This window comes from Muscardinus avellanarius, assembly GCF_963383645.1.
Source record: "Muscardinus avellanarius genome assembly, chromosome: 17".
Classification (NCBI taxonomy): domain Eukaryota; kingdom Metazoa; phylum Chordata; class Mammalia; order Rodentia; family Gliridae; genus Muscardinus; species Muscardinus avellanarius.
The window spans coordinates 52351624-52375445 of record NC_137803.1 but is presented as its reverse complement, the minus strand read 5'-3'; the positions used below and the strand labels follow the sequence as shown (position 1 = coordinate 52375445).

Here is a 23822-nt window from a genome sequence, read left to right as displayed (position 1 = left end):
AAAATAAAGACCAATTTCATCTCCCACCCACCCCATGCCACCAAATCTTTGCTGTGGAATGAATGGCTCTTGTCAAAATGAATTTATTTAGTTACTACCACCCTGTCCTGTACCAGATATTCTTAGTTAACTAGGACCTGTTCCTATTTCAGCCTGGCAAGAGAAGCTAGATTGAAGCTTTAGCAGGTGGCATGTGATTCTTTCACAGCCCAGAAAGTTACTGTTGTGCATGGTCACGCTGAATATTCATTCTCAGCAGTCTCTGAGAAGTTCTTTAATTTAAAAGAATAACTTCTTCTTTCTTTCCACTTACTTTTGAAACCACAGCCTTCAAGAGACCCGAACTTTCTTTTGCATCCACTGATTTTGAGGTTTTATTTAACGTGTTCTAAAATCTAATATTTATTAGTCCCTTGGTTCAGATCACTGATATTTGAATACTTAACAAAATTATCAAATGCTTTAGACAGCCTACATCCAGTGCCCAAGTTATATATCTCAAGAGGCACCTTAGGTTTCAGAGGAAATTGCAGCCTAAAAAAGGTTGGTCACTTCTGTAATCACCACAGAGGTTACCTGTCCCCTTGGAGAACAGGCCAGACGGTCCTGGTATCCCCGTGGGAGAGAACAGGCAGCCTCTGAGGACAGCTTGTGTCTAACTTTTTCCTTTCTTTCTTTTTTGTGTATGTGTGGTACTAGGGCTTTTCTACCTCCGGGCTAATACTCCTAGACCCATTTTATATTTTATTTGGAAACAGGATCTCACTAAGTTGCTGAGAGCGTCACTAAGTAGCTGAGGCTGGCTTCGAACCTGTGTGATCCTCCTGTTCCAGCCTCCCAAACACTGGGATTACAAGTGTGCGCCACCACACCCGGCTTAACTTTTTTCTTTCTTAATTGGCTTTTTTTTTTTTAAGGATAGTTCTAGATTTATAGAAATGTCTGATCCATCTTATGATGCAGTTTTAACTCCTAGTGGTTTTTTCCCCTCTCTCTTCAGACGTCGCCTCATCTCCCAGAGATCATCCCTGGAGACCTTGGAAGATATTGAGGAGAATGCCCCTCTCCGCAGGTAATTTTTTAATGTTTTGTTTCTGTATATCTAAGTGGCTGGTAGTACAAGATCCATTTTATAATCTCTATATTTGCAAAGTTCAAGTTTTGAAATGAATGTCTGACTCCCAGGAATGACGAGCCTGTGGAAGCCTAGCTCTGAGGACCATCAAGGCTAGAAAATTAGAATAGCCAGGTTGCCTAAGAGTTTGGGCTGCTTTGGCACTGGGGCTTGGACCCAAGGACTTGTACCTGCTAAGCATGCACTCTACCACGGAGCCTGCGTCCCTTCCCATCCTTTTCGTTTTGCACACTGCTGCTTAATGGAAAGGCAACGAGCTCAGTATTGCCCCGAGTAGAATTACACAGTAGTCATGGTCTTGGAGCTTCCTGTTCAGTGGAAGGGGCAGCCAGGGCTCCGAGGAGGAGGCCATGATGTCATGTCATACCTAGCTGGTTGTTGAGAAAGCCTGTGTGAGGCAGTTTTCAGAGCACCCTTGGTTTTGAAAGCATTCCATTTCCCCCCTGAGATTAGAAAAGTGCTGGCGAGGCTTGTCTCTTGGGTGATGGATATTGCTGAGCTGTGCAGTACCTGTGACCGGCAGGTCCCCCCTTCTAATGCTGCCTTCACCATTGGCCTGCATCTGAACAGAGGTCCAGGCCCTCTATGTGGAGGGCATACTCCCATACCACATCTCCTGGTGTCCTGCCTGCAGGCCCGATCAGGATGGGGCTCAGCCCTGCAGAAAGAGCTAAGACAAGATGGGGATGCCAGGTGGCAGGCAGAGGGCCTGTGGGAGGCTGTGAGTCCTGTGGACTGGCATTGACTCCCCTGAGCCTGCATCTGCACTCCATGCACTTTGGCTGCTTCTCAGAGCTTGGAAGTCCCTGGCTGCCCCTGAGCCTGGGAGGTGCTGCTGAGGAGGGCAAGGTCTCCTGCCCCACCCCCTCACCCTGCAGAAGGTCCTGCCCTCAGGCCCCACCCACTGGAGAAGCAGAGGACTAGGCAGGCCAGGGGCTGCTGGAAGTGTCAGGCCGCAGTGAATCTGGTTTCCAGTGTCATCCCAAAGGAAAGGGCAGGACAAAGAATCTGAGCTGCAGATTTGAAGCCTCTGGGAATACCTCAGGATGGATGGCACAGAGCTGTGTGGCGTGGCGCAGGCATGGTGTTGTCCTGTGGGGTGCTGTTACGTGTTGGGAGGAGAAAGGCTGTTTCCCTGAAGGAGCCGTGTGACAAGCCACATTAAAAGGCAAGATAGAGCCGGGCGCCAGATAGAGCCGGGCGTGGTGGCGCACGCTTGTAATCCCTGCGCTTGGGAGGCGGAGACAGGAGGATTGCACAGGTTCGAAGCCAGCCACGCTGGCTTAAGAGACCCTGTTTCAAAAATATAAAATAGTTCTGGGAGTGTAGCCCAGAGGTAGAAGGGCTTAGGGCTTCCAGGAACCCCAGTACACAGACACACACACACACAAAAGGCAAGATAGAGTGCTGGCTCTGGTCCAAGCAATTGCTGAGCGTGGGAAGCAACATCCTTGGGTGGCAGCAGTGGCTTTGTGTGCCTTTGGTCCTGGAATGGTATGGTCCCTCTGCAAGGCCCCGGGTGCTTTGAGAGGCTGCTGAGGCTATGTGTGGAGCTGTGTGGGACACCAGCAGAAATGTTACCCCCTCAGGGCCCAGGGATTTCAAGGCGGGCCCTGTGCCTAGGGAGGCAGGTGCCCTGTGTCCCCAGGGAGTGAAGGGGAGGTCTGGGGAGGGCCTGGGGGTCACCCCTGCACCCTCCTTGGAATCTGCCCGACTGGCCGATGACTTGAGTTGAAAATGGCTTGTCTACCTCAGCTGTGCCTATCCAGCTCTGACTCAGAGAATATTCTACTGAGTTTCAAACAAATTTTGCATAAATATGAAAAAATTTTAAACATTCAGAAGTCAAGGAAGTTCTAGAAGTTTTTATTTTTCCAAATGGTCCTTTTTATTAAAAAGACAGCTTTATGAATTTACTTAGCAGTGCACTTGCTCTGCGGGCACAGAGTTCCGGTGATGTGAAGGACACTTGCCTGGGCGCCTAGGGAGCGGGTGCTGGGCTGACCGTGGTCTCACAGCCTCACTTGGCATCTCTGGGGCCTTGTTTTTCCCATCTGTAAAATGGAAGTGCCAAGTTCTTTCCAGTTTGTGACGGGGTATGTGTATGGGGGATCTGGGGGTGGAAGGCTTTTAGCCCAACTTGCTTTTAAGTTTTGCACATAGAACAAATGGCTCCAAGGCAGCTGTTAAAACTTTTGCGTAATTACATGTATCCTGTAATCAGTGCTAACAGGAAAGAACTCATCTTTCATTAAATTAGTTTTTAATTTAATTCTATCGCAGCTTAATTTTGCATCACTTAGAATGTATGTTTTTACATGGATATTTACACATTAATGCAGGCGGCTTTGAAGTTAATTTGCTCTCTGCTTAACCTGCCGCGCCTGAGCACTCGCTGTTCCAGTTTCCTTGACAATTGTTGCTAACGCACAGTTCCTTCAAGCGTTTCTTAGATTCCCTGGTGGTTGAGTTGAATGCTTTAAATAAGCAAGACAACAAACAGCTTGCCGAAGGAAGGGGCAGATTAGTAGGGTGCACAGTGGGACTGGGATCCGATCTAGGAATACTGGACTTCGAGTGGCCTGTTTCAAGCCCTGCGTTCCTCGTACACGTGTGGTGTTTTAGTGTCCCTGTATCCACCCAACAGAATTGAGCGCTTCACAATGGGAGGACTTGGGCCGAGGGGTTTTCACCAGCCTGATGGTTACCTGGTATTCTAGAAATAAGGCTTTAGGGCCTCTCTACGGGTGTTGAGGAAACCCCAGTTTGCGACAGATAGGGCAGCCGTCTGTGCTGTCCCAGTTTCCCGGGCTGTCTGGGTTGACAGGTGCCCGTGGCTGCAGCTGTCCACGTCAGTACTCCTGCTGCCCCCTTCCGCAGCTGGCATGGGCAGCTTCTGTTGACTTTTGGTCCTAAGGGAAGGCCAAGGAATTGGGTGCCCTCTTTCTAAAGCTCAGGAGGCAGGGAGCAGCTCGGTCGTCCCTCCCCAGCTGGCATCAGTACTTGCCTCCTAGGTGGCAAGAGGAAGGTTCCAGAGCAGTGAAGGTGGCACGGTCAGTGAGCTGACTGCATTTGTGCACCATCTAGCTCCTGGCCCAGGAAACTGTCTTGGGGTGGAGTGAGGTAGTGTGAGGATACTTCTGAGCCTTCGGCCCCAGCCTAAAACCACTGAACACATACTTTATGCTTTCAGAGGTTCTCTTTTCCAGCAACCCTGTGTTTCTAGAACCTTCTGTGTGTGAGATAGTTGGGAACTTTGGCCCATAGATTCAGCAAGGCAGTCTCAGTCAGGCTCGGCAGGGAGTTCAGGGTGGAGATGGAGAGGACATGGTCTCTGCGGATGCTTCTTGCCCCAGTGGAGCAGACAATGATCAGACAGTGACATGGAGCTATTCTCTGACCCATGGCCTGCGGGAGGCCCTTTCTGGTGAAAGCCACCAAATGTCTGATAGCATGCCTTTACTTTGGTCTACTCCACTCACTCAGTTGTATTTATCTAAGTTAAATTACTTGGGTGTGTCTGGGGTTTTTCGTTGTTGTTTAAAAAAATTAATTACCCTTTAAACTATTTCTAAAGAAAAAATAATGTTCAGCTCTCTGGAAAAGGCTTTCAGAAATACTGGTCCTTACCAGAAGGGTGTGGTTCAGGGTAGACTTGGGATGTGCCAGGCATGGCCTCCCCGGATAGCCTAGGAAGGCGTGAGCCTAGGACTGCACAGTAGGTCTGTAACCTCACCTGCGCCCACTCCATTTCCCATACCTCCCCCACACCGGCCTCCCAGAACTCTGCCTCCTGTTGGGTCTTGTTCCCACTCCTTTGCCTGATGCCTTCAAGTTAGGACTGATGGAACCTGGGTGACGTCCCAGCCCAGAGCTCGGGGTGGGCTTTGGGGAGCTGGTCTGCTTTTCTGGAACAAGGTCATGAGCACCAATGTCCCACATAGGGGCCAGCTTTTGGGGCCCTTGGTCAGAAAAGTCTTTTAGTAGGAAAAAAATTTAGAAAAGTCACAGACAATTCTTTATTGGGTTCTTTGGCGGTGATGATTGGTGTTGTTGTGGCCTTGTAACTTAGAATTTGCCAGGTAACTTTGAAAAAACCATATGTAGATACAGTCTAGAAGGCCTGTGGTCTTTGTCAGACTTACGACACAAGCAAATGTCATATATTCCAAGGGGAAAAAAAACATTTTTAACCTAAGTCATTTTGGTTCAATAGACATTTATTTAAAATTTACCTAAAACAAAAACAAAACAGCAATCGGCTAGCTTGATTCTCACTCAGATTTAAGCTTCGAGTCCGGTCATGTCAAGTTGGGAGTTGAGGCATATGGCCGGGTAAGGCAGGCCAAAGTTCTGCTATGGGAGAGAAATGGTTCAGGGTTGTTTTTAAGCCGAATTTCCCACGTTATCCTTCCAGCCCAGACCTTTTCAATTTACAGCTTTCTGTTCCCTTTACCTGTGTTGATGCAAAAGGATTACTTTTCCTATTTTGATAGAGAGTAATGTCTGGAATCTGTGTAGGTTATGTTATTGTAACTGGGGACAGTAGTTTTCATTAGCTGGCATTTTGGAGACTCGTATAAAATATTATCAGTATTATCAAGGAAGCTGTCTGTCGCTGGGTGTTTTAAAGCTTCCTTGCTTCCAGCCGAATTGTCTTCATTATCCCAGCGACTCCTGCCTGCCTGGGCTGACTCAAACCATGTGTCTGGTCTTTCCTTCCTGTCTTTGTGTGGAGATGTCTCAACTGTCCAGCGGGCAACTGACTCTGTTTTCCAAACTATTTTTTCAGATGTCGAACTCTCTCAGGTTCGCCCAGACCAAAGAATTTTAAGAAGATTCATTTTATCAAGAACATGCGGCAGCATGATACCAGGAACGGCAGGTAGGACATCATGGCAAACGTCCCGCCGGCGGTGGGCGGGGAGGGGGAGGGGGCCCGTCACAGGCCAGAGCGGGGCCAGGCTTGAACCAGGACAGGAACTGCTGTAACCTCCCCATCCCTCCCCACTACCCCCACAATCACCTAAAGGAGGCTCCAGAGGACTGTCCTCCCTGAGGCCCGCGAGAGGCTTAGACCAGCAACAAGCAGAATTTTTGCTAGCACACAAAATAATATTTTTATAAACTTTGAACACAAAAGCAGTCCTTTTTGCTTTTGTTTTTCTGCCTTGTTGGTTTTGTTCCATTTTCACCACTGTAAGCGCTGGTCAGTGACCCCGGCACCAGCTTTGCGCCTGAGCTGGGCCCTGCCCGTGGTGGCTCTGTAGGAGAGAGCCGGAGCTTGGCTGGCTGAGTCCTCCTCAGTGCTGGCCTGGGTTCCTGGCCTGCCAACATCTGTTACAGATGTCTCTCCAGCTCTACACTTGTTCTTTTGAGAAACATTATTAAAAATTACTGTGATTGGAATCAGTATGATCATGATATTAAAACTCCCCAGAGCACATCAGAATTGGCATTGCCAGATGCTTGAATGATTGCTTGGCCCATTTCTCTCAGCCCAGGGCTGGGAACAGAGTTGCCAGGTCTCTGGGATCCCCAGATGCTCTGTGGCCCTTCGGGATAGCTCCTCTCTGCCGGCTGGAATGAGTGATTCAGAGACCCTGTCCCAGAACAGGGTCCTGCCGCAAAGATCATCTTGTTTGACCTTCTGATTTCAAGAAGACCATAGGGACCCCCCCTAATCCTCGAATCCTTACAAAACGAAAATTGCTAAAAAATGTTTTAATGAGACTCATTAATGCCCAGAATTCCTGTGATTCAGCCATAGAAAATAACCTATATAATAATATTAATGTCTGTGGCTTGAAAGGGTTATTTTCTTGAAACTCAGACCTTTTTTTAAGCCTTATAGGTAACCTTATAAAACATATTTTTTGAAAATTTGCGATGGTTTTAGAGTAGCATAATTAAAGTTTCCAAATTAAAAAACCACAGTATATGTTCATACTTTGAATATGGGCCTTTTAGTTAAATTCACGCACCTGTTATTTGTTAACTGGGTTACTCTCACCTTTGTGCTCATTTGTCACTTGGGATTACTGTGCCCTATGTGTTTAACCCCTAACCTTTTTTCTTTTGAGTCTGTTTTTTGTGCCATCTTCTGTATAATTATCATTTATTTATTTATTTATTTATTTATTTATTTATTTATTTATTGGTGGTACTGGGGTTCCTGGAAGCCCTTCTACCTCCGGGCTACACTTCCAGACCTATTTTTACATTTTTATTTGGAAACAGGGTCTCCTAAGCCAGCGCGCGCGGCTGGCTTTGAACCTGCATGATCCTCCCGTCTCTGCCTCCCGAGCGCGGGGATTACAAGCGTGCGCCACCACGCCCGGCTAGTTATCATGTATTTATAGTGATAGTTTTTTCTGTAATATCTTTAACCATAGCATAAACATAGAAAGGTATTAATTCCTAAAAAAAAAAAAAATCAATGACAGTTAAAGGAAGCAGCCAGCCAGGCGTGGTGGTGCACGCTTATAATCCCAGCATTTGGGAGGCTGAGACTGGAGGATCGCAGTTCGCGTACAGCCTCAGCTACGTAGTGAGGCCCTTTGCAACTCAGTGAGACCCTGTTTTAAAATAAAGAATAAAAAATAGGACTGAGGGTGTAGCTTGGAGGCAGAATGTCCCTGGGTTCCATCCTCAGTACCAAATAAATACGTAAATAACAAATAAATAAATAAATAACAAATAAATAAATAAAGGAACGGGCCGCATTCATAGTATTCCCGTCTCTCAATGCTGGCTGTCTAGGACACAGAGTCAGATAATTCCCTGGCATGGTTAGGTAGAGAGAGGATACAGCACATACAGGATTTGGAATAGTGCAATTTCCAAAATGCACACAGAGCTGCCTCTCCCACCCCCTTGACCTAGGAGAGGTTGCAGTGGCTAGAAGTTTTCTTGGGGAGTGTCTAGGGGACATCGAGGGGCCCTTGGCTCATCTCAAGATCTGAACTGGAGGTGAGGGCAGGAACCAGAGTGGGCAAGACTCCGGCTGCAGGTGGCTGCACCTGCCCCGGTGAGAGTGGGTTTTCCCGAGCCAGCAGAACTGGCCTTGGCGTGTTCCCGAGGAGTTCCCTGCCTCCCTGGGGTTTATTAGCAAGGATGGATTGTCTTTAGACCAAATAGGACCTGGGAGGAAACCAGGGAGAAAATAGAATTTCTGAGGTGACAGGAGGACATTGTGGTCAGGAGCTGGTGGGTGGGAGGGTGTGGCCTGGCTTTTGAGAAGGAGCTGTGGGCAGCAGAGGGAGTGGCCTCCCGTGGAGGGGTGGCAGGGCAGCCCCAGCAGTGGTGGGTGGGGTCCTGGTTGTGCTCTCAAGGAGTGTGACCAGAAGATGTCTGGAGTCTCTGATGCTCCCGGATCAAGAGTGGGAGATGAGGTTGTGGACCCTGCACATCCTACAAGGCCCCCCGCAAGCTCCCTCCAGCCTCCATCACTGCTCCCCCGCTGGGCTCTGGTGACCACCATACAGTGTGGCCCAGCCTTAGTCTGCAGGCACCCTGAGGCCCATCCACTCTTCTGCCCTAAAGGCCCTGGTGTTGAGGGTCCTGTGTCCATCTACTGATCGGGTGATAAAGGCCCCATTAAGTAGGGGTGTCTGGGCTCCTCATCTCAGTGAGGACCAGGGGCAGCCCACGAAACAGGACTTGTCACGAAAGAGCATTGTCGTGAGACTGTCTGACCTAACCAGGAGTGCCAAGCACAGTTTTGCGGTGAAAGGGGGAAGGTAGCCTAAGACAGAACCAGAGTCATTGAAAGACAACACTTGTAGCATTAAAGAGCCAGACCAAAGAGCCTGAGTGGACCTGAAGCCCAGTGATGTCAAAGTAGCCGCCAAGGAATAGAGCTCGGGGCCTGAGGTGGCCCCACGATCAATCACACGTCTGTGGTGTCCACTGAGTCCAGCTGGCCTGTGAGTCAGAAGCGAACGCCTTGGATAGAAGCCTGTTGGGGTGGGGGTAGAGTCACTTTTGGCAAAAGGTATGCTCATTCATCTGGAATCAGGGAGTTTTGCGAGGTTGGCCTTGGACCTGCCAGAGGGCTGTGTGATTCGCTGGAAGTCGTGCTGCAGCCACTGGCCAGTGGAGGCAAGAGGGACTGTCCCCAACACAGGTTCCTGGGCAGACAGAGTGAGGGGCCTTCAGCTCCATGGCTGAGCCACGGGGAGCAGCGAGCTCACAACTGGCCCTGCAGGTGGCTCTTATCACTAGCCGTGGGGAAGCAGCTGCTCTCCTAGGTCTCATTCTGTCTTAACACAAAAGGCAAGTGGGCTTGTGCTCCAGGACCTGGGGGCAGTCAGAGTGGACTTGTAGTTAGAAAAGAAAGGAAGGCGTCCCTGAATTCTAGGAATACAGATGTCAAAAAGTTCAGTCTAACCGGGCATGGTGGTGTATACCTGTAATCACAGTACTTGGGAGGCTGAGGCAGGAGGATCAGAGGTTTGGGGCCAGCCTTAGCAACTTCGTGAGACTCTTAGCCACTTTGTGAGACTGTTTCAAAAAAAAAAATAAGGGCTGAGAGTGTAACTTGGAGGTGGAATGTAACTGGGTTCACTCCCTAGTACCCAAAACAGGAGCTTCAACTAAGAAGTGGATTCTTGTGGCTAAAACTATATTTTTCAAAAATTATAAAGTTATGCATATCACAAGGTGATAATGGGTAACATTGAAGTGGTTAATGGCAGCCAGGCTGAAAGAACTTCAAATGCTTTATTTCATTAACTCAGACTTAATCAGTAGCCAGGTATGGAAGCACATGCCTCTAATCCCAGTACTTGGGCAGTTGAGACAGGAGGCTTGCAGGCCCAAGGCCAGCTTCAGCAACTTGGGAAGACCCTGTTTCAAAGCAAAAAATAAAGGGCTGGGGGTGTAGTCTAGAGGTAGAAAGAGAGATAGAGGTGATAAATTAAGATGGTTAATGAGCTGACCTTTAAGTAGGAGATTATAGGCCCAATGTACTGAATCCTTCAAAGTAGAGAGGGATTACCAATGTCAGCTCATGTGATATAAGATCCACCTAGCCTTGGCCGGCTTTAATGATGGGGCCACAAGTCAAGGAGTGAGTGCAGACGCTAGCAGCTGGGAATGGCCAGGAAGCAAGTTCGCCCCAGAGCCTCCAGTGGGAGCCAGCTCTGCTAGCACCTTGAGACCCCTGCGGGAGTTCAACCTTCAGAATTAGAATAAACACCTGTTGTTCTAAGCCACTGATTTGGTGGTCATTTCCTCCTGCAGCCACAGTAAACTAAAGCACAGTCCTCCCAGTTTACAGAGCACAAAGTTGGAAAGAGGGAGATAGAATTTCAGTCAGGTACTGGATGGCAAAGCTCATTCTCTTGTGCACAAAGTAAAGCAGGAGGTGAAAATCCACACACTGAGCCGGGCGTGGGGGCGCACACTTGTAATCCCAGCATTCGGGAGGCTGACACTGGAGGATTATGGTTCGCGGCCAGCCTCAACTTCTTAGTGAGGCCCTTTGCAACTCAGAAAGACCCTGTTTCAAAATAAAGAATAAAAAATAGGGCTGGGGGTATATATGGGAGGTAGAATGCCCCTGGGCTCCATCCCCAGTACTGCCCCCAAAATAAAAAAAATCTACACACTGTTACACAGCATATGGTGGAGGGCGTGAGAGCAGTCGCTGTTGAATTCTGATTTTTAAAAAAATCATCAGGATTAAGAAAACAGCTTAAGCAAACTTGTAAGATTGATGTGAGACTAAAAGTCCAGAATGAGCTAAATGCTGTTAAAAGAAAACGAGAATTCTTGTACATTGTTGTTGGGAATGTGAAGTGGTACAGCTGCCATGGAAAGCAGTCTAGGAGCTCCTCAAAAAGCGAACATAAAACTCATGGGCCAGAAATTCATTGCTAGGTTTAGACTGCTCGAAACTGAAAAGTAGTGTTCAAACAGGTACTTTAGACCAGTGTAGCATTATTCCTGATAGCTAAAAGGTGGAAACAACCCAAGTGTCCATTAAAGTAAAGGAAGGATAATTAACAGAACATGATAGCTAGCCACACACACACACACACACACACACACACACACACACACACACACACACACACACACACTGGCATTCATCCTTGAAAAGGAAAGAAATGCCTCTGAACCTTGAAAACACTTTGCTGAGTTGATGAAGTAAGCCAGAGCCAAGGTCAGGTGCCACCTAACTCATTTGTATTAAGCGTCTCGGTGAGCCCAGAGAGACAGAAGATTAAGGGTTACCACGGGTTAAGGGGAGAGTCAGTCATTGCTCAGTGAGTGCAGTTTCTCTTTGGTGTGATAGAAGTATTTTGGAAATAATGGTGTTTGCACACATTGTGCATGTACCTGGTGATACTAAATTAGACTCTTAAAAACTATATAATAGTATGTTTTATGATACATGTATTGCTAAAATAAGATAGTAAAACATTAAGGGGAACACAGTGGTGATGTTTGTAATCCTGCTACTTCTGAGGCTGAGACAGGAGGGTTGCCAGTTTGAGGCCAGCCTCAGCAACTTAGTGAGACCCTCAGTAATTTAACAAGACCCTGTTTCAAAATAAAAAATAAAATAGAGCTGGGTTGGGGGGAGGAGAGCTCTGTAGCTCAAAGGTAGAACACCCCTGGTTCAATCCCCAGTACTAAGTAAACCATATTCAGCAGAGGAAGGGCAGGATGGCAAACTCCTTGGGGGTCAGTGGTACAAGGGCAGACGTTAGCTACTGGCCTACTTCGAGCCTCTTTACAAAACAGCTATGAAATGTGGACTCTACACAAATATAAGCAGTGTGATGGGCATACAGTAGACACTCGATAAGCACTGAATAAATGGGTGAAAGGACTTTTAAATGGGTTTTGGTCTTTAGGTCTATATCTTGGGGACTGGAAGAATTTAGAAAAACAAATGCTGTTTAAAACACCGTAGAAATGAAAAGGGTCACAGCCTACTGCGCAGGCCAAGATCGCCGAAGTAAAGGAGGGCGGGGCAGCGGAGGCTGAGCTCTGATCGTCAGCCTGGCGCGCCTCGGCTGCTGGCTGGCAGATATTGGGAACAGATGGTTTGTGTGCTTTTTAGAAAAGAGTGTGGAGGTTGCTCGCTGTCCACATGAGTTCACCAAGGCAAAGTCATGTTAAATTAACTTCATTTCCTCATTGATGGAATAACTAGGTTAGGGAATTAGGGGATTGCTGTAGACATGGCATCGCTTGATTTCAGCAAAATGTTAGGCTGCTCCTCATTACAGCACTATCCCAGTGGGTTGTGGTGGAAGTTGGAAGGGCCCCGGCAATTATGAAGCCGCAGAACCTGCCGTGGCTGACGTCCGTTAGGGCACAGTTGACCGTTGTCAGCCTGAGGGGCATTGGAGTAGAAGAGCACCCTGCGTTCTTGTCAGCGTCATCTCTGCCATGTAGACCACGACTGGAGAAAGGCCTGTGCGCCTCACTGTCCACACACGTACGACCGGGAGAGGAGATGAGAGAGAGCACATCACAGACGACGGGAACCAAGAAGCAGTTGGTTCCCCAGCTGGAAGTGCTGAGCCCCATTCACCGAGGTTGCACCTAGCAAGGACAAGTGTAATTTAGTTAATGTGTCAGTTACAGTAGAGGAGACTTTCCAAAGTCTATATGAGAAATATCTTGGCAACGAGATGGACAGTATGTTCCACCAAGGATAATAAACTGATGTAGAATACGGTGGAAGCTAGAAGGCTAGGGTCAGAGAAATGTATGGCATATATATACATATATCAAATTTTTCATTGCATACTACCATGGTTCCATTGTGTGTTGTAATAAACATGAGTGCCACGTCTTAGGATATTGGCTTGTATTCGGATGTACTCATGGCAGTAGATTTCTTGGAAGAGTCATGCAGCTGGGCCTCTATGCAGGAGGCTCACAGGTTAGAGGGTGGCCTAGCAACTTAGCAAGACCCTCGGCAACCTAGGGAGACCCTGTTTCCAAACAAAAAATAAGGGCTGGGGAGTTGCTTGGAGGTAGGATGCCTCTGGGTTCAATCCCCCCTACCACAGAAAGTCATACGCTTCCAGAAAAAAAGTTTAATTATAAGGTTGAAATTTTCTTTTCTTCTTAGTAGTCTCCAGTTCCTTCTGAACATTGGTCTTCCTCACACTGTTCTTACAAGTCTACTTAGGCCATTCTTTTCTTAGTCCTTGGCCTTTAGCGAATGGTTTTTAAACATCAGCATTCAACAAAGACTGTCCTCGCACCACGTGCGGTACTGGAGCATGGATTTCACCTCCCACCCTCGCCTTCAGTTAAGAGCGTGAGCTTGCACGGGGGCCTGGGTGGACTCCGTCCTCCCTCTTTCTGGCTGGCAGCTCATTAATTGCACCCAATGCAGCGGCATGCAGTCTGCTCAGCATGCGCTGCAGACACCCACACCATGATGGGGCTATGAGGATGTTTCAGTGAACAAGGCAGTCAGGGCCTGCTTTGAGAGGTAGGGGATAGTGGGGAGGCAGATGATAGGCGATTAAATACATACCAGGAGGGACGGGATAGATGCCCTGCAAAGAAGGACAAGGCAGCGGAGGGCCGGGGATGCAGGAGCGTGCTGGGGGAGGTGTGAGGAGGTAAGGGAGCCAGCCCTGTGGCTGACCCCACAGGAAGAGCATTCAGGGGCATGGAGTAGCAGTTGCAGGGGCGCTGAGGCCAGAGCAGAGGGCATGCTCGAGGAAGTGTAGGGAGCCAGCGCGGTGGAACAGAGGGAGGAGATGAGCCCTAGGCTGGGGACGTGGGCCTGGGGAGCAGGCCTGGGGGCGTGGTGGGTGCTGAGCAGGGGGCCGCGTGATCAGCCTCACCTTTGAATGTGATCACCCTGGCCAACCCAAAGTCCAGAATAAGCACGGCAGGCCATTTAAGTGGCCTTATCTTCCGTATAGAAAACTAAAGAGTGGTGTGTATTGTCTTCTTAAAGTGAAGTCATTTTTATGTGAAGTTCAAAACAGCTCAGAGTCTTTAAAAAACAGTTTGCAAAGCTATGCACAGCCTTTGGTCAAGATTGGTGGCCAGTGGCCCACGCCACAGCACCTGACAGGCCTTTGAATGTCTTGGGATGAGGCTGGTTGGAAGAGGAGCTGCTGGTCTCCCAGTGCCCACCTACATCTTCACTGAGTCCCACTGGGTGGGGATTTTAAACAGAAACGTAGACAAATCTCAGTCCCTGGGCATAAGATGCACCCTGGAAGGTGACACACATTTGTGAAGCCTCAAGCGAGCAGGGCCAGCTCTCGCCACCAGAGAGTTTGTGCAGGTAGAGATTCTGAGCACACAGACTGAGGATGTCCGTGACTTTCATGATGTTTTTGTCTCAAGAACCTCACAGTCCCTGTAGCTTTCGAAAGGAAAGACTTTTCTTCCGGGTGCTTGTCCTTGAGACTCCTGGTCGTCTGTCTTCTGGAGTGGCAGGAGATGAGAGCCCTAGTGGTCCAGCTGGTGGATGTCGGCATTGCGCACAGTGAGGGGTGCCACATGCCCCAGAAGTGCCCACCTCTTTGTGAACAGGGAGAGAAATGCTCTCGACAGTAACTGGGCCAAGCCCCCGAGCTCTCCTGTCCTTTAGCAAGAATTTTCAAAATGATTTAAAAGGATTCAGATGGAAGTAGATAAGGAACTAAGGGAGTGGAGTGTTTTCTCTTTAAAGTGTGATCCTGGAGAAACTTAAAAAAAAAAAAAGACATAAATGACTTCAACACCTTTTTGTCAGCTTTTTAAAGCGAGATGATAGAAGAACAGGAACTAAAATCACGTCACCTGTTCCTTTTGGGAAATTTGGGGAGAGAAAATTTTAGTAGGGAAATGGGTCCTAAGTAAACAAAGATCTTGTTTGTGACCTCATCAATTCTAATCCATTAGCTTAATTAGTTTGAAAGATGGGTTGGAGGAAATGGCATGTTGTTGTTGTTTTTTTTTTTTTTTTTTTTTTTAAATGGACGTACACTGGCTCTCTTGAAAGATGACCTGGGAATCTGCTTTTTCTCCTTGAAGTGAGTTTATCCAATGTGACAGTGCAGCATCAGCCCTTGCTGAACGTGCCTCCTCCCTTCTCGGAGCTTCTGTTTTTCATGATGAGACTAGATCTCACCACCTCCCCAACAGGTAGAGTTTGGTAGGGAAGTTGCCTCCCTGTTGGCATTTACCATTAATTTTCAGCAAAAGCTTAGTGCTGGGGGGCAGTGTATGAATGCCTGATGGAGCCTCCAGTATTCCCCAGCCCATCGTCATGGCCCCCAGCCCGCGAGTCTCGGCCCATCGGGTTTCTGTTGCTTTCCCCGCCTGTGCTGATGGGTAGCGGGAGGCAGGGGCTTTGGCCTGGGAGTGGTCCCGTGATGCTAAGAACGCAGCCATACCCAGGCGCTGGATCAGCACCGTGTGCACCAGGTTTTACTATTCACACCTCTTCAACAAGGGTAGAGATGATCCTGGCTTTTTCTGTGGCTTTCGAGAGAAAGAATTCTCACTCGTAAGACACTGCTCAGTGCCCCGTGTGTGCATGTGACCTTCACTGCTGGCACGCTCCTGATCTGCAAAGCCTTGTTGCTCGTCTCAGCTGGTGCGACTTACAGGAAACATGAAGGGGCACGGAGGAAAGGCTCGGGGGCTGGAAGCTACCTCTGAAAGGTCAGCACCTTCAGCGGATTCTGTTTTAATCCTCTCCTTGGCAAGAGGGTGTGGGAGCTGTGGGTGGGAGAGGTGGCATACAGTTCTTGGTCCTTACAGTGCTCAGAGAAGACACATAATTACTGCTAACAGGTGGGTTAGGACCTTGAGACCATGGCTACCAGCGCTGTCCTGTTAGAGCAGGGAAGAAGGCTATAGTGGTGACTTCCAGTTCCTGTGACACCGGACTCAACCTGTTATCTTCCTGTCTCCCTGTTAGGGGCTGAACTGTCCGCCTAGAATGACACACTAAAGCCCTAATCCCCAGCACCCCAGAACATGTTCTCATTTGGAAATGGAGCCATTGTGAGTGCGACTGGCTGAGATGAGCTGGTGCTGGAGCAGGGTGGGTGCCAGAGCCAGGATGGCCGGGTCCTCCTGTAAGGCTCTGCCCAGGGTCGTGTTCTACCTTCAGAAGATCTGGGCTTTCACAGCCCAGAGAGAGGCCCGTTGCAGACCCACTCCCAGCACCTGCAGCGAAAGCATGGCCCTGCCCACATAAGGATCAGAGACCCCGGCCCAGAACTGTGCCACAGAGGGTTTCTGTTGTGTTGCTGCGCCATGGTGCTCTGCCATGCGCTCCCAACAGATTGCACACTCCAAGGTTGCCATCTTTGTGAGCTTTGCTGCCGCCTTCAGCCGCTCTCCTTGGAGCTCTGTCCTCACTGCATCACCACCCCACGATGGTGTGCAGGAGCTCGTGTGTGCATACTCCCATCACCCACTGACCTGAGCGCACCTCAGCCCGTTTCCGCTGACGGCTCCAGGCCTCGGAGCTGAGGCTCCCCTGTTCCTGCCGCCTCTCCAGCCGCCCTGGTCTGTTACAGCACTTTCTTGGGTATGGGGCAAGGTTGATGCGCACTGGAAACGCCCACAGCGCCACACACAGCTTCAACAGCTTGCGTTACTCTTAGGCACATTTAGTAATTATCCATTCATTGGCTTCTGGGACACCAGCCTTTTGTTGTGGGCCAGGGTCAAAGCTTGGGTGTGGTGTCAACATGGGCATCATCATCCCCCCATCGCTGGGATGGCCACGATGGGCTTCTTTAAAGGGACCCAGGTGCGAAATCCTTTTGGACTTGCACCATCTGTCCCTACTACCTTATATTATGCTTTATATTTTAGTTGTCTTACTTGTATCTATTTCAGCTGTGATTTTTTCAGAGGTTTGCCTTGCTGGAGTTTTTATTTATTTATTTTTAGTGCTGAGGATGGAACTGAAGGCCTCAGCATGCTAGCTAGGCACATGCTCTGCCACAGAGCTACACCCCCAGCCCTTTTGGAATTTTAAAACATTCAGCAATGTTTTTATAGAAACAACACTTTTTTCATATCTCATGAGCTTCTGCAGCCTTTAATGAACTAGTGTAGACAGAAGTAACAGATACAACAGGCTCGGGATGTACATCCCTGTTGGCAGATGTGCAGCCTATGGTGGTTGTGGTAGCTACATACCTTAGGTGTGCCTTGCAGGAGTCGGGTGTGGGCCAGCACTTGCGGTGGGAAGTGGAGAACTGTGTGCCACCCTCGGTGCCTTGTGTCCTGTCTTGACTCAGGCCAACTCCTGCCAATGTAGCTTTTCCTGGTGGCCCGGCTGCCACCTACCCCTGGGCTCACTTCCTGAAGGCAGCCTACCTGCCCCCCTCAGGTGGGGTGAGATGGTCTGTGTGCTCAAAAGCACCCTCTACTTCCCTGCCCCAGAACTGACACCTCTGTGTTGAGCCGCACCCCCTGCTCCCGGAGCCAGCCCAGCAGCCTCATACATCATTGTGCTGGGCCTGTCTCCTTCATCCTGGACTCTGCTACTGGAGAGACTCTGCTACTATTCTCACTACTGGAATCCTCCTCCTCCAGGGCCTGGCTCCACAGCAACTGCAGTGGGCGCCCGCACTTCTTGAGGCCCTGTGTTCCAGCTCCCTCCACAGGCTCCTTCCCTCCCCTTCCCCCAGCTCCCTGCACGTGGTACTGTCTCTGTGGACGGAAGGGAACAGATCGCTGTGTGAAGAATGTTCTCGGAAGCCCCACAGATTCCCTGCTTTGCCCTTGTACCCAGATAAGGCCCACCCAACAGCAGGGGCATTTCCTAAGGAGGAAACACGCCCCCAGTGGCTAATGAGTGTTTGAATAGGGAGCCCAAGAACATGTCTTTGTGGTTGCTACTGTTTTCGTTCTACTCGCGTTATGTAATCGCCATCCCTTCAGAAGAAAGAGAAAGGGGTCAAGCCCCCTTCTTCCAGATTTTAATAAAGCTTTGTGAGCAGAGGACAGAGTGGCTGTGGGAAAGGGGGTCAAGCCGGCCTGGGAAGACAGCAGGCTTGTCAGGCACCACGCTGTTTTTTTGTTTCCTGACGTTACTCTTTGCCATTTTCCCTTCTTGGGCACCACAAATGTGGCCTGGGTGCCCAGAGGCCCTACCTGCAGGTGATGTGTGGCATGGAGCCAGGCCAGGTAGATAGGGACAAAGTGCCAGCTGTATTCATTTTCTGGAGCTGCCCTACAAAGGACTGCAAGTTGGTGGTTATACCAGTTGCAGAGGCTGCAAATGCAGGGCCGTGTTCCTCCTGAGGCCCATGGTGGACAGCCCCCACCCTGCCTCTGCCAGCTCCTGGTGGTTCTCTGCAGTCTCCAGCCTTCCTGGCTTGTAGGGACATCACTACTGTCTCCATCGCTGGGTGGCCTTCTCTCTGTGTGACTAGGTGTCTGCAGATCTCTTTCCTTTGAAGACATCCCTCATGGGATTTAAAGCCCCGCTAATCCAAAATAACCTCATCCTAATTCTGTTGTATCTGCGAAGGGCCCATTTCCAAAGAAGGCCACACTTACAGGTACTGGGGGTTAATGTTCTAACATATTTTGGGGACACAATCTAACCCACAGCATCAGCAGTTTGGAATGTGTACTTTCTTGCTCCTTGGGCATGCAGTTTGGAAAATGTGTTTCTGTCCCTGTGCCCAGTACTTGACATGGACCCTTGAGCTATGGACAGCCCTGAGCTGTGTTCAGGCCCCACTGTCTTCACCCCTGTTTTGGCAAGCATGATTTTCTTTACCTTATAAAACGGGTTGCTCATTTTTAATGTCCTTGAGAGTATTTCTGTTATCATGGAATAGTCCACCCAGAAGAGATCGAGCCTCTATGGCCTACAGACACCAGGGTTCTAAAAATGGAACCAGAAGCTAGCTTGTGGCAAGAGGTGGAATTCTGAAGCTGGGCATGGTGGCGCATGCTTGTAATACTAGCATTTGGAAGGCTAAGACAGGAGGATCACAGTTTGAAGATATCCTCAGCTACTTAGGCCCTCTGCAACTCAGGCCCTGTTTTATTTTTATTTTTAATTTTATTTATTTATATTTTTTGGTGGTATTGGGGATGGAACCCAAGGGCCTTCTACCTCCAGGCTACACTCCTAGACCTATTTTATATTTTATATGGAAACAGGGTCTCTTAAGCCAGCTGAGGCTGGCTTCGAACCTGCGCAATCCTCCTGTCTCAGCCTCCCAAGCGTGGGGATTATAAGCGTGCGCCACCACACCTGGCTCAGACCCTGTTTTAAAATAAAGAATAAAAAATAGGGTTGAGGGTGTAGCCCAGAAGTAGAATGCCTCTGGGTTCCATCCCCAGTACCATGAAGAACAAAAAAAGTAGAATTCTGGAGGATCCTGGATGGCGCTGGATGTTCCCTGGATAAACATTGCTGGTGCTGAGCTGAAGAGATGAAAGCAGATTCAAGGAAGGTGGCGGTCTGTGGACTAGGGGTTCCCGCATGTCCCCTGGCTGTGCTAGGCACTCCAGTATCTCATGAGTGACCTTGGGTGTGGACGCTCTGTGCGCTGAAGCTCCGCAGTCCCTCCTACCAGACGCACTTTCCCAAGAGCACAGAAATGAAGTTTTGTGAAGAAGAAAGTTAGCTGGTATTCCAGCTGCAGGGCATGCTTGGTGCTTCCTGGAAGTTTTGGAAAAGATTGCGTATCCAGAGGCATCTTGGCCCATGTGGGCGGCAGCCCTGTAGAGCTTTCTTTGCTATTTTTTCCCCTTCTGGCAGATATTTGTGTAGCAGTGTGACCTTTCATTCCTTAAAGACCCATCTCCCCAGAGTTAATTCCTCTTTTGAAGTCATAATCTTTTGCATAATGCTTTCTAGCCATTTTGACTTCAAGTAAAGCATTATATATCACAGATGGAGAATATTACATGGGCTTTTTTGTGTGCCCTTTGGGCATAAAAGATAACTATGGGTTGGAGACAAAGACATGGAAGTGGTCAATTTCTGAAACTAGAAGTAGAGATAGATTTTCTTAATTTCTTTTTTGTGTGTGTGATACTGGGGATTGAGCCCTGCCTGAGGCATCCTACCTCTGAGCTACACCCCCAGCCCTATTTTATTTGTTTTAAAACAAGAGCTCAGTAAGTTTCTAAGGCTGGCCTCAAACCCATTATCCTCCTGACTCAGCCTCCCAAGTACTTGGGGTACAGGTGTGTGCCATCACCTCAGAGATCCCGTGTCTTCCTTGACCACCTACATCTGATTTAATTATTTCAGAAATAAGAGATATTTGAAGGAGGCCAACAGACCTTTATTCTAGGGCATTTCCCTTTTGATGAAACTTTTCCCAGTGGCTGAGAAAAGCACCCTTTTAGCCCCAAACTTGATGGGTCACATGGAACCTGACAAAATTACACTGCCCAAAATTGCTGCAGGGGGAAGCCAAGGAGTCTAGACTCCCACTTGTCTATACATGCCTGCTCTGGCTGAGGCCCTTGGGCGCTCCCAGAAGCACTTCAGGAACCCAGAGATGTGTTCTTGGGAGCCCCGTTGGCTTCTGCAGTGGAGCCGCCGTGTGGCCTATGCTCTAGGTTCCTTCTCAGGCTCCTGCAGAAAGTGGAAAGCCATGAGATGGTTGGATCCTGGAAGGGAAGGACCCAAATATGTTCCCTTCCTCCTGCAGCTGCTTAAGACCAACTAGCCCTTGAAGAATCAATCCCACCGGAACGGTGTGCTTACAGTGCTGAAGTTGGCCTGAGCAGTAGAGTAACCTGTTTATCTGAATGAGAGCCATGTTGTCCATCCCTTTCAGACCTGGTGAGGACTGCCCAGAGCCATCCTTGTTCTGTAGAACAGTGCAGCCCTTTGCCAGTCAGCACCTTGTGGTTGCAGATTTAGGAAAAAGATTAGGATTGCTCTTTGTTCAGTATTCTCTCCTTTTCTTGTTATATTAAAAACGTCCAGGCAAACCGGCATGTGGGAAGGAGAACCATCGCACTGAGCAAGAAGACATCGCGCTGACACTAAGCTAGTGTTTGTGCAAGCACTCTTCCTCTGTGATGCCGAAGAGTGGGTCATTCTAGGCTTTTCTCCTGGGTGGGGGGAGGGGTGGGGAACTTCTGTCCTTCATCTGGAAAAAGGGCCAGGCTGAGCAAGGGTAGAACACAGCCTCCTGAAGCCAGGCGTGGTGGCGCACGCTTGTAATCCCTGCGCTTGGGAGGCTGAGACAGGAGGATCGCACAGGTTCGAAGCCAGCCTCAGCTACTTAGTGAGGCCCTCAGCAACTTAGTGAGACCCTGTTTCCAAATAAAATATAAAATGGGTCTGGGAGTATAGCCCGGAGGTAGAAAGCCTCTGGGTTCCACCCCCAGTACACCAAAAAAAAAAAAAAAAAACCCCACAGCCTCCTGGGCCCCAGCAGAACGCCCAGCTGAAGGCAGACAGACTGGATGACTAAGATGTCTGTGGGTGCCCAGCTAAGCCCCCTGGAGCAGACTTTTCTAGCATGTTGGAGAAGCGCACTCCAGGTGGTGATGAGCTCAATCTGCCTTCAGCACCTCCCTAACTGGCTCATGCTACAACAATGAAAGCTTTTAAAATCTGGCATATAATCAGATGTAGCAAGCGTTAGCCATTGTTACGCCTCCTTGAGTACATTTGCATGGCACTCCAGCAGCATCGGAAGCCGTGTTGCCAAGCTCCATGTGTAAGAGCCCGTGGAACCTGGCTGATGTTCAGCGGTGTTTATTTGACCTATGGCCCTCCAGGACACGATGCTTCTGTCTTTGCAGCAGTTACCAGGATTGGAGTCTGTGGCATCTGGTGAGAAACCTCTCCTTTCAGGGACACATCTCTGTGTGTTGACTGGCCACGTGTATGGTCCTTCAACCATCCCCAGCATGGCCTTTCACAACTTAGCCACCTGGGCATGTAGCCCAGAGGCCTGGAGAGGCTCTGAACTCGAGTACTGTACTGCTGAAACCTAACTTCCACCCAAGTAGCTGGTCCATTGGGAAGAGCACTCCTATTGAGTGCATGTGCTGTTTGCCAGGCAGTATCCTGAGTGCACTACCAGTATGGACACGTTTACTCTTACAACACTACAGAAGATAGCTCCTGATTTTATCCCTTTCTTTTTTAGATAAGGAAGCAGGCTCAGAAGTGCTAGTAAGCAGCCTGAGGTCAGAGTTGCCGGAGTGTTGCGTGGTGCAGCTGACCCCTGCAGATTGCAGAAGCTGCAGCCTGCCCTCCCCTCCACAGGCGCTCGGATGCTGCTCTGTAGCCAGACTGCACTTGAGTGGCATCTAAGTGGACGTATAGGGAGGAGCTGCGTGTGCCTAACCCTAGGCTTTGCCCTCTAGAAGAGGAGGCAGGCAAATGAGCCCACGGATCCCACTGGCGATCCCACCGGTGCACTCCTGGAGTGGGACTAGGAAGTTGAGGCAGCCACAAAAAGAGCCAGCCACTCGGTGAGGAGGCAGGAAACCCTCCCTGGAAGGGGAACTTGTAAGTAAATGTTGAAGAATTGATAGGAGTTCACCACATACTTCAAAGGGGGGCATCACAGGCAGAAGAAGTAGCATGTGGAGGGTGTTAGGGATAAAACAGCTGAATTTTCTTAAGAAGGTGGGCGTGGTGGCACACATTTGTAATCTCAGTACTTGGGGGGCTGAGACAGGAGAATCACAGGTCTATGGCCAGCCTCAGCTTAGTGAGGACTTCTGTAACTTAATGAGACCCTGTTTCAAAAACAGAGAATCAAAATTCGGACCGGGAGTGTAGCTTGGAGGTAAAATGCCCCTGGGTTCAACTGCAAAAAAGAAAAGAGAAAGGTGGAGGTAGTAGAAGAACTCAGCGTGGATGAACGGTAAGGCTCAGGGAGAGCGTTGTGCCGTTGAGACTGGAGAGACAGAGTCAGGAGCGAAGGGTTGCCATGCCAGGGAACCGGGCTTTGTCCCAGGGCTGCGGACAATGTAATATCATAAAGTTGGGTTAAAAGTCCCCAAACTTTGAGGCTTGCAATAGTACTATTTCCCCTGGTCTTATGATTATTGAAGGAAAAGATTACAAAAGTAGTACTTCTGTATGATGTATGTTAACCTTATGTTTAAAAGAATGTTGTTGTTGTTTTTTTTTTTAATCTCTTTTACTCATTTCTCCATTTTTTTCATCAGCAATTCCTCTTGGCAAAAGTTATTCTCAGATGCCAGGATAAGTACTTTGGAGGGTTTTTGTTTTTGTTTTAAATGTTTTTTTAAGTGGCTTTTGATTGCATAAGAGCATCGTGTAGAACTGTTTCCAGTAGTTTCTTTATGGCAGGAATGGAGTTTAAGACGACTGATTATGTAATTGTTCCCTCAATCTATTCTCAGAACCTAACATGTTGCCAGCACATGAAAATCCTAATGATCGTAATGGCATCTGAGTGTCCTTTCTGCTCACGGTTTCTGGCGCTGCTGCTCCTGCATTGTTTACTGCAGAACAGAAATCAGTAGTTTAAATGTGGCATGACCGTTTGCCCAGCGCTGGCCACCCCAACTCGGCACTGCCCGCTGGTCTTGCATGTGCAGCGCACAGCCAGCACCTCTCACGGAGAAAGGGTTCGCGTATGCTGGTGTTGCACGTGTTCATCTTTGGGTGAGGAGAGGCAGCGTACTTCTGCGCTGAGGCTGCATTTTGCAAGGAGTGCAGAATACCATCTGTCGGAGGAGGTGGCGGGAGTATGCAAATATG

At 49.0% G+C, this 23822-nt stretch overlaps 1 protein-coding gene across 1 annotated transcript in view; it reads left to right on the top strand.

The window, feature by feature from the left end:
• Positions 1-872: 872 nt before the first annotated feature.
• CABLES1 (Cdk5 and Abl enzyme substrate 1) overlaps positions 873-23822 on the top strand; it is a gene marked incomplete at its 3' end in the record, with an annotated part of 60142 nt that continues 37192 nt past the window's right edge. The window contains exons 1-2 of the mRNA XM_080714283.1: positions 873-1072; positions 5928-6020. Of these exons, the coding sequence (XP_080570409.1) occupies positions 939-1072; positions 5928-6020 (227 nt within the window). The 5' untranslated portion in view covers positions 873-938. The remainder of the gene's footprint in view (positions 1073-5927; positions 6021-23822) is intronic.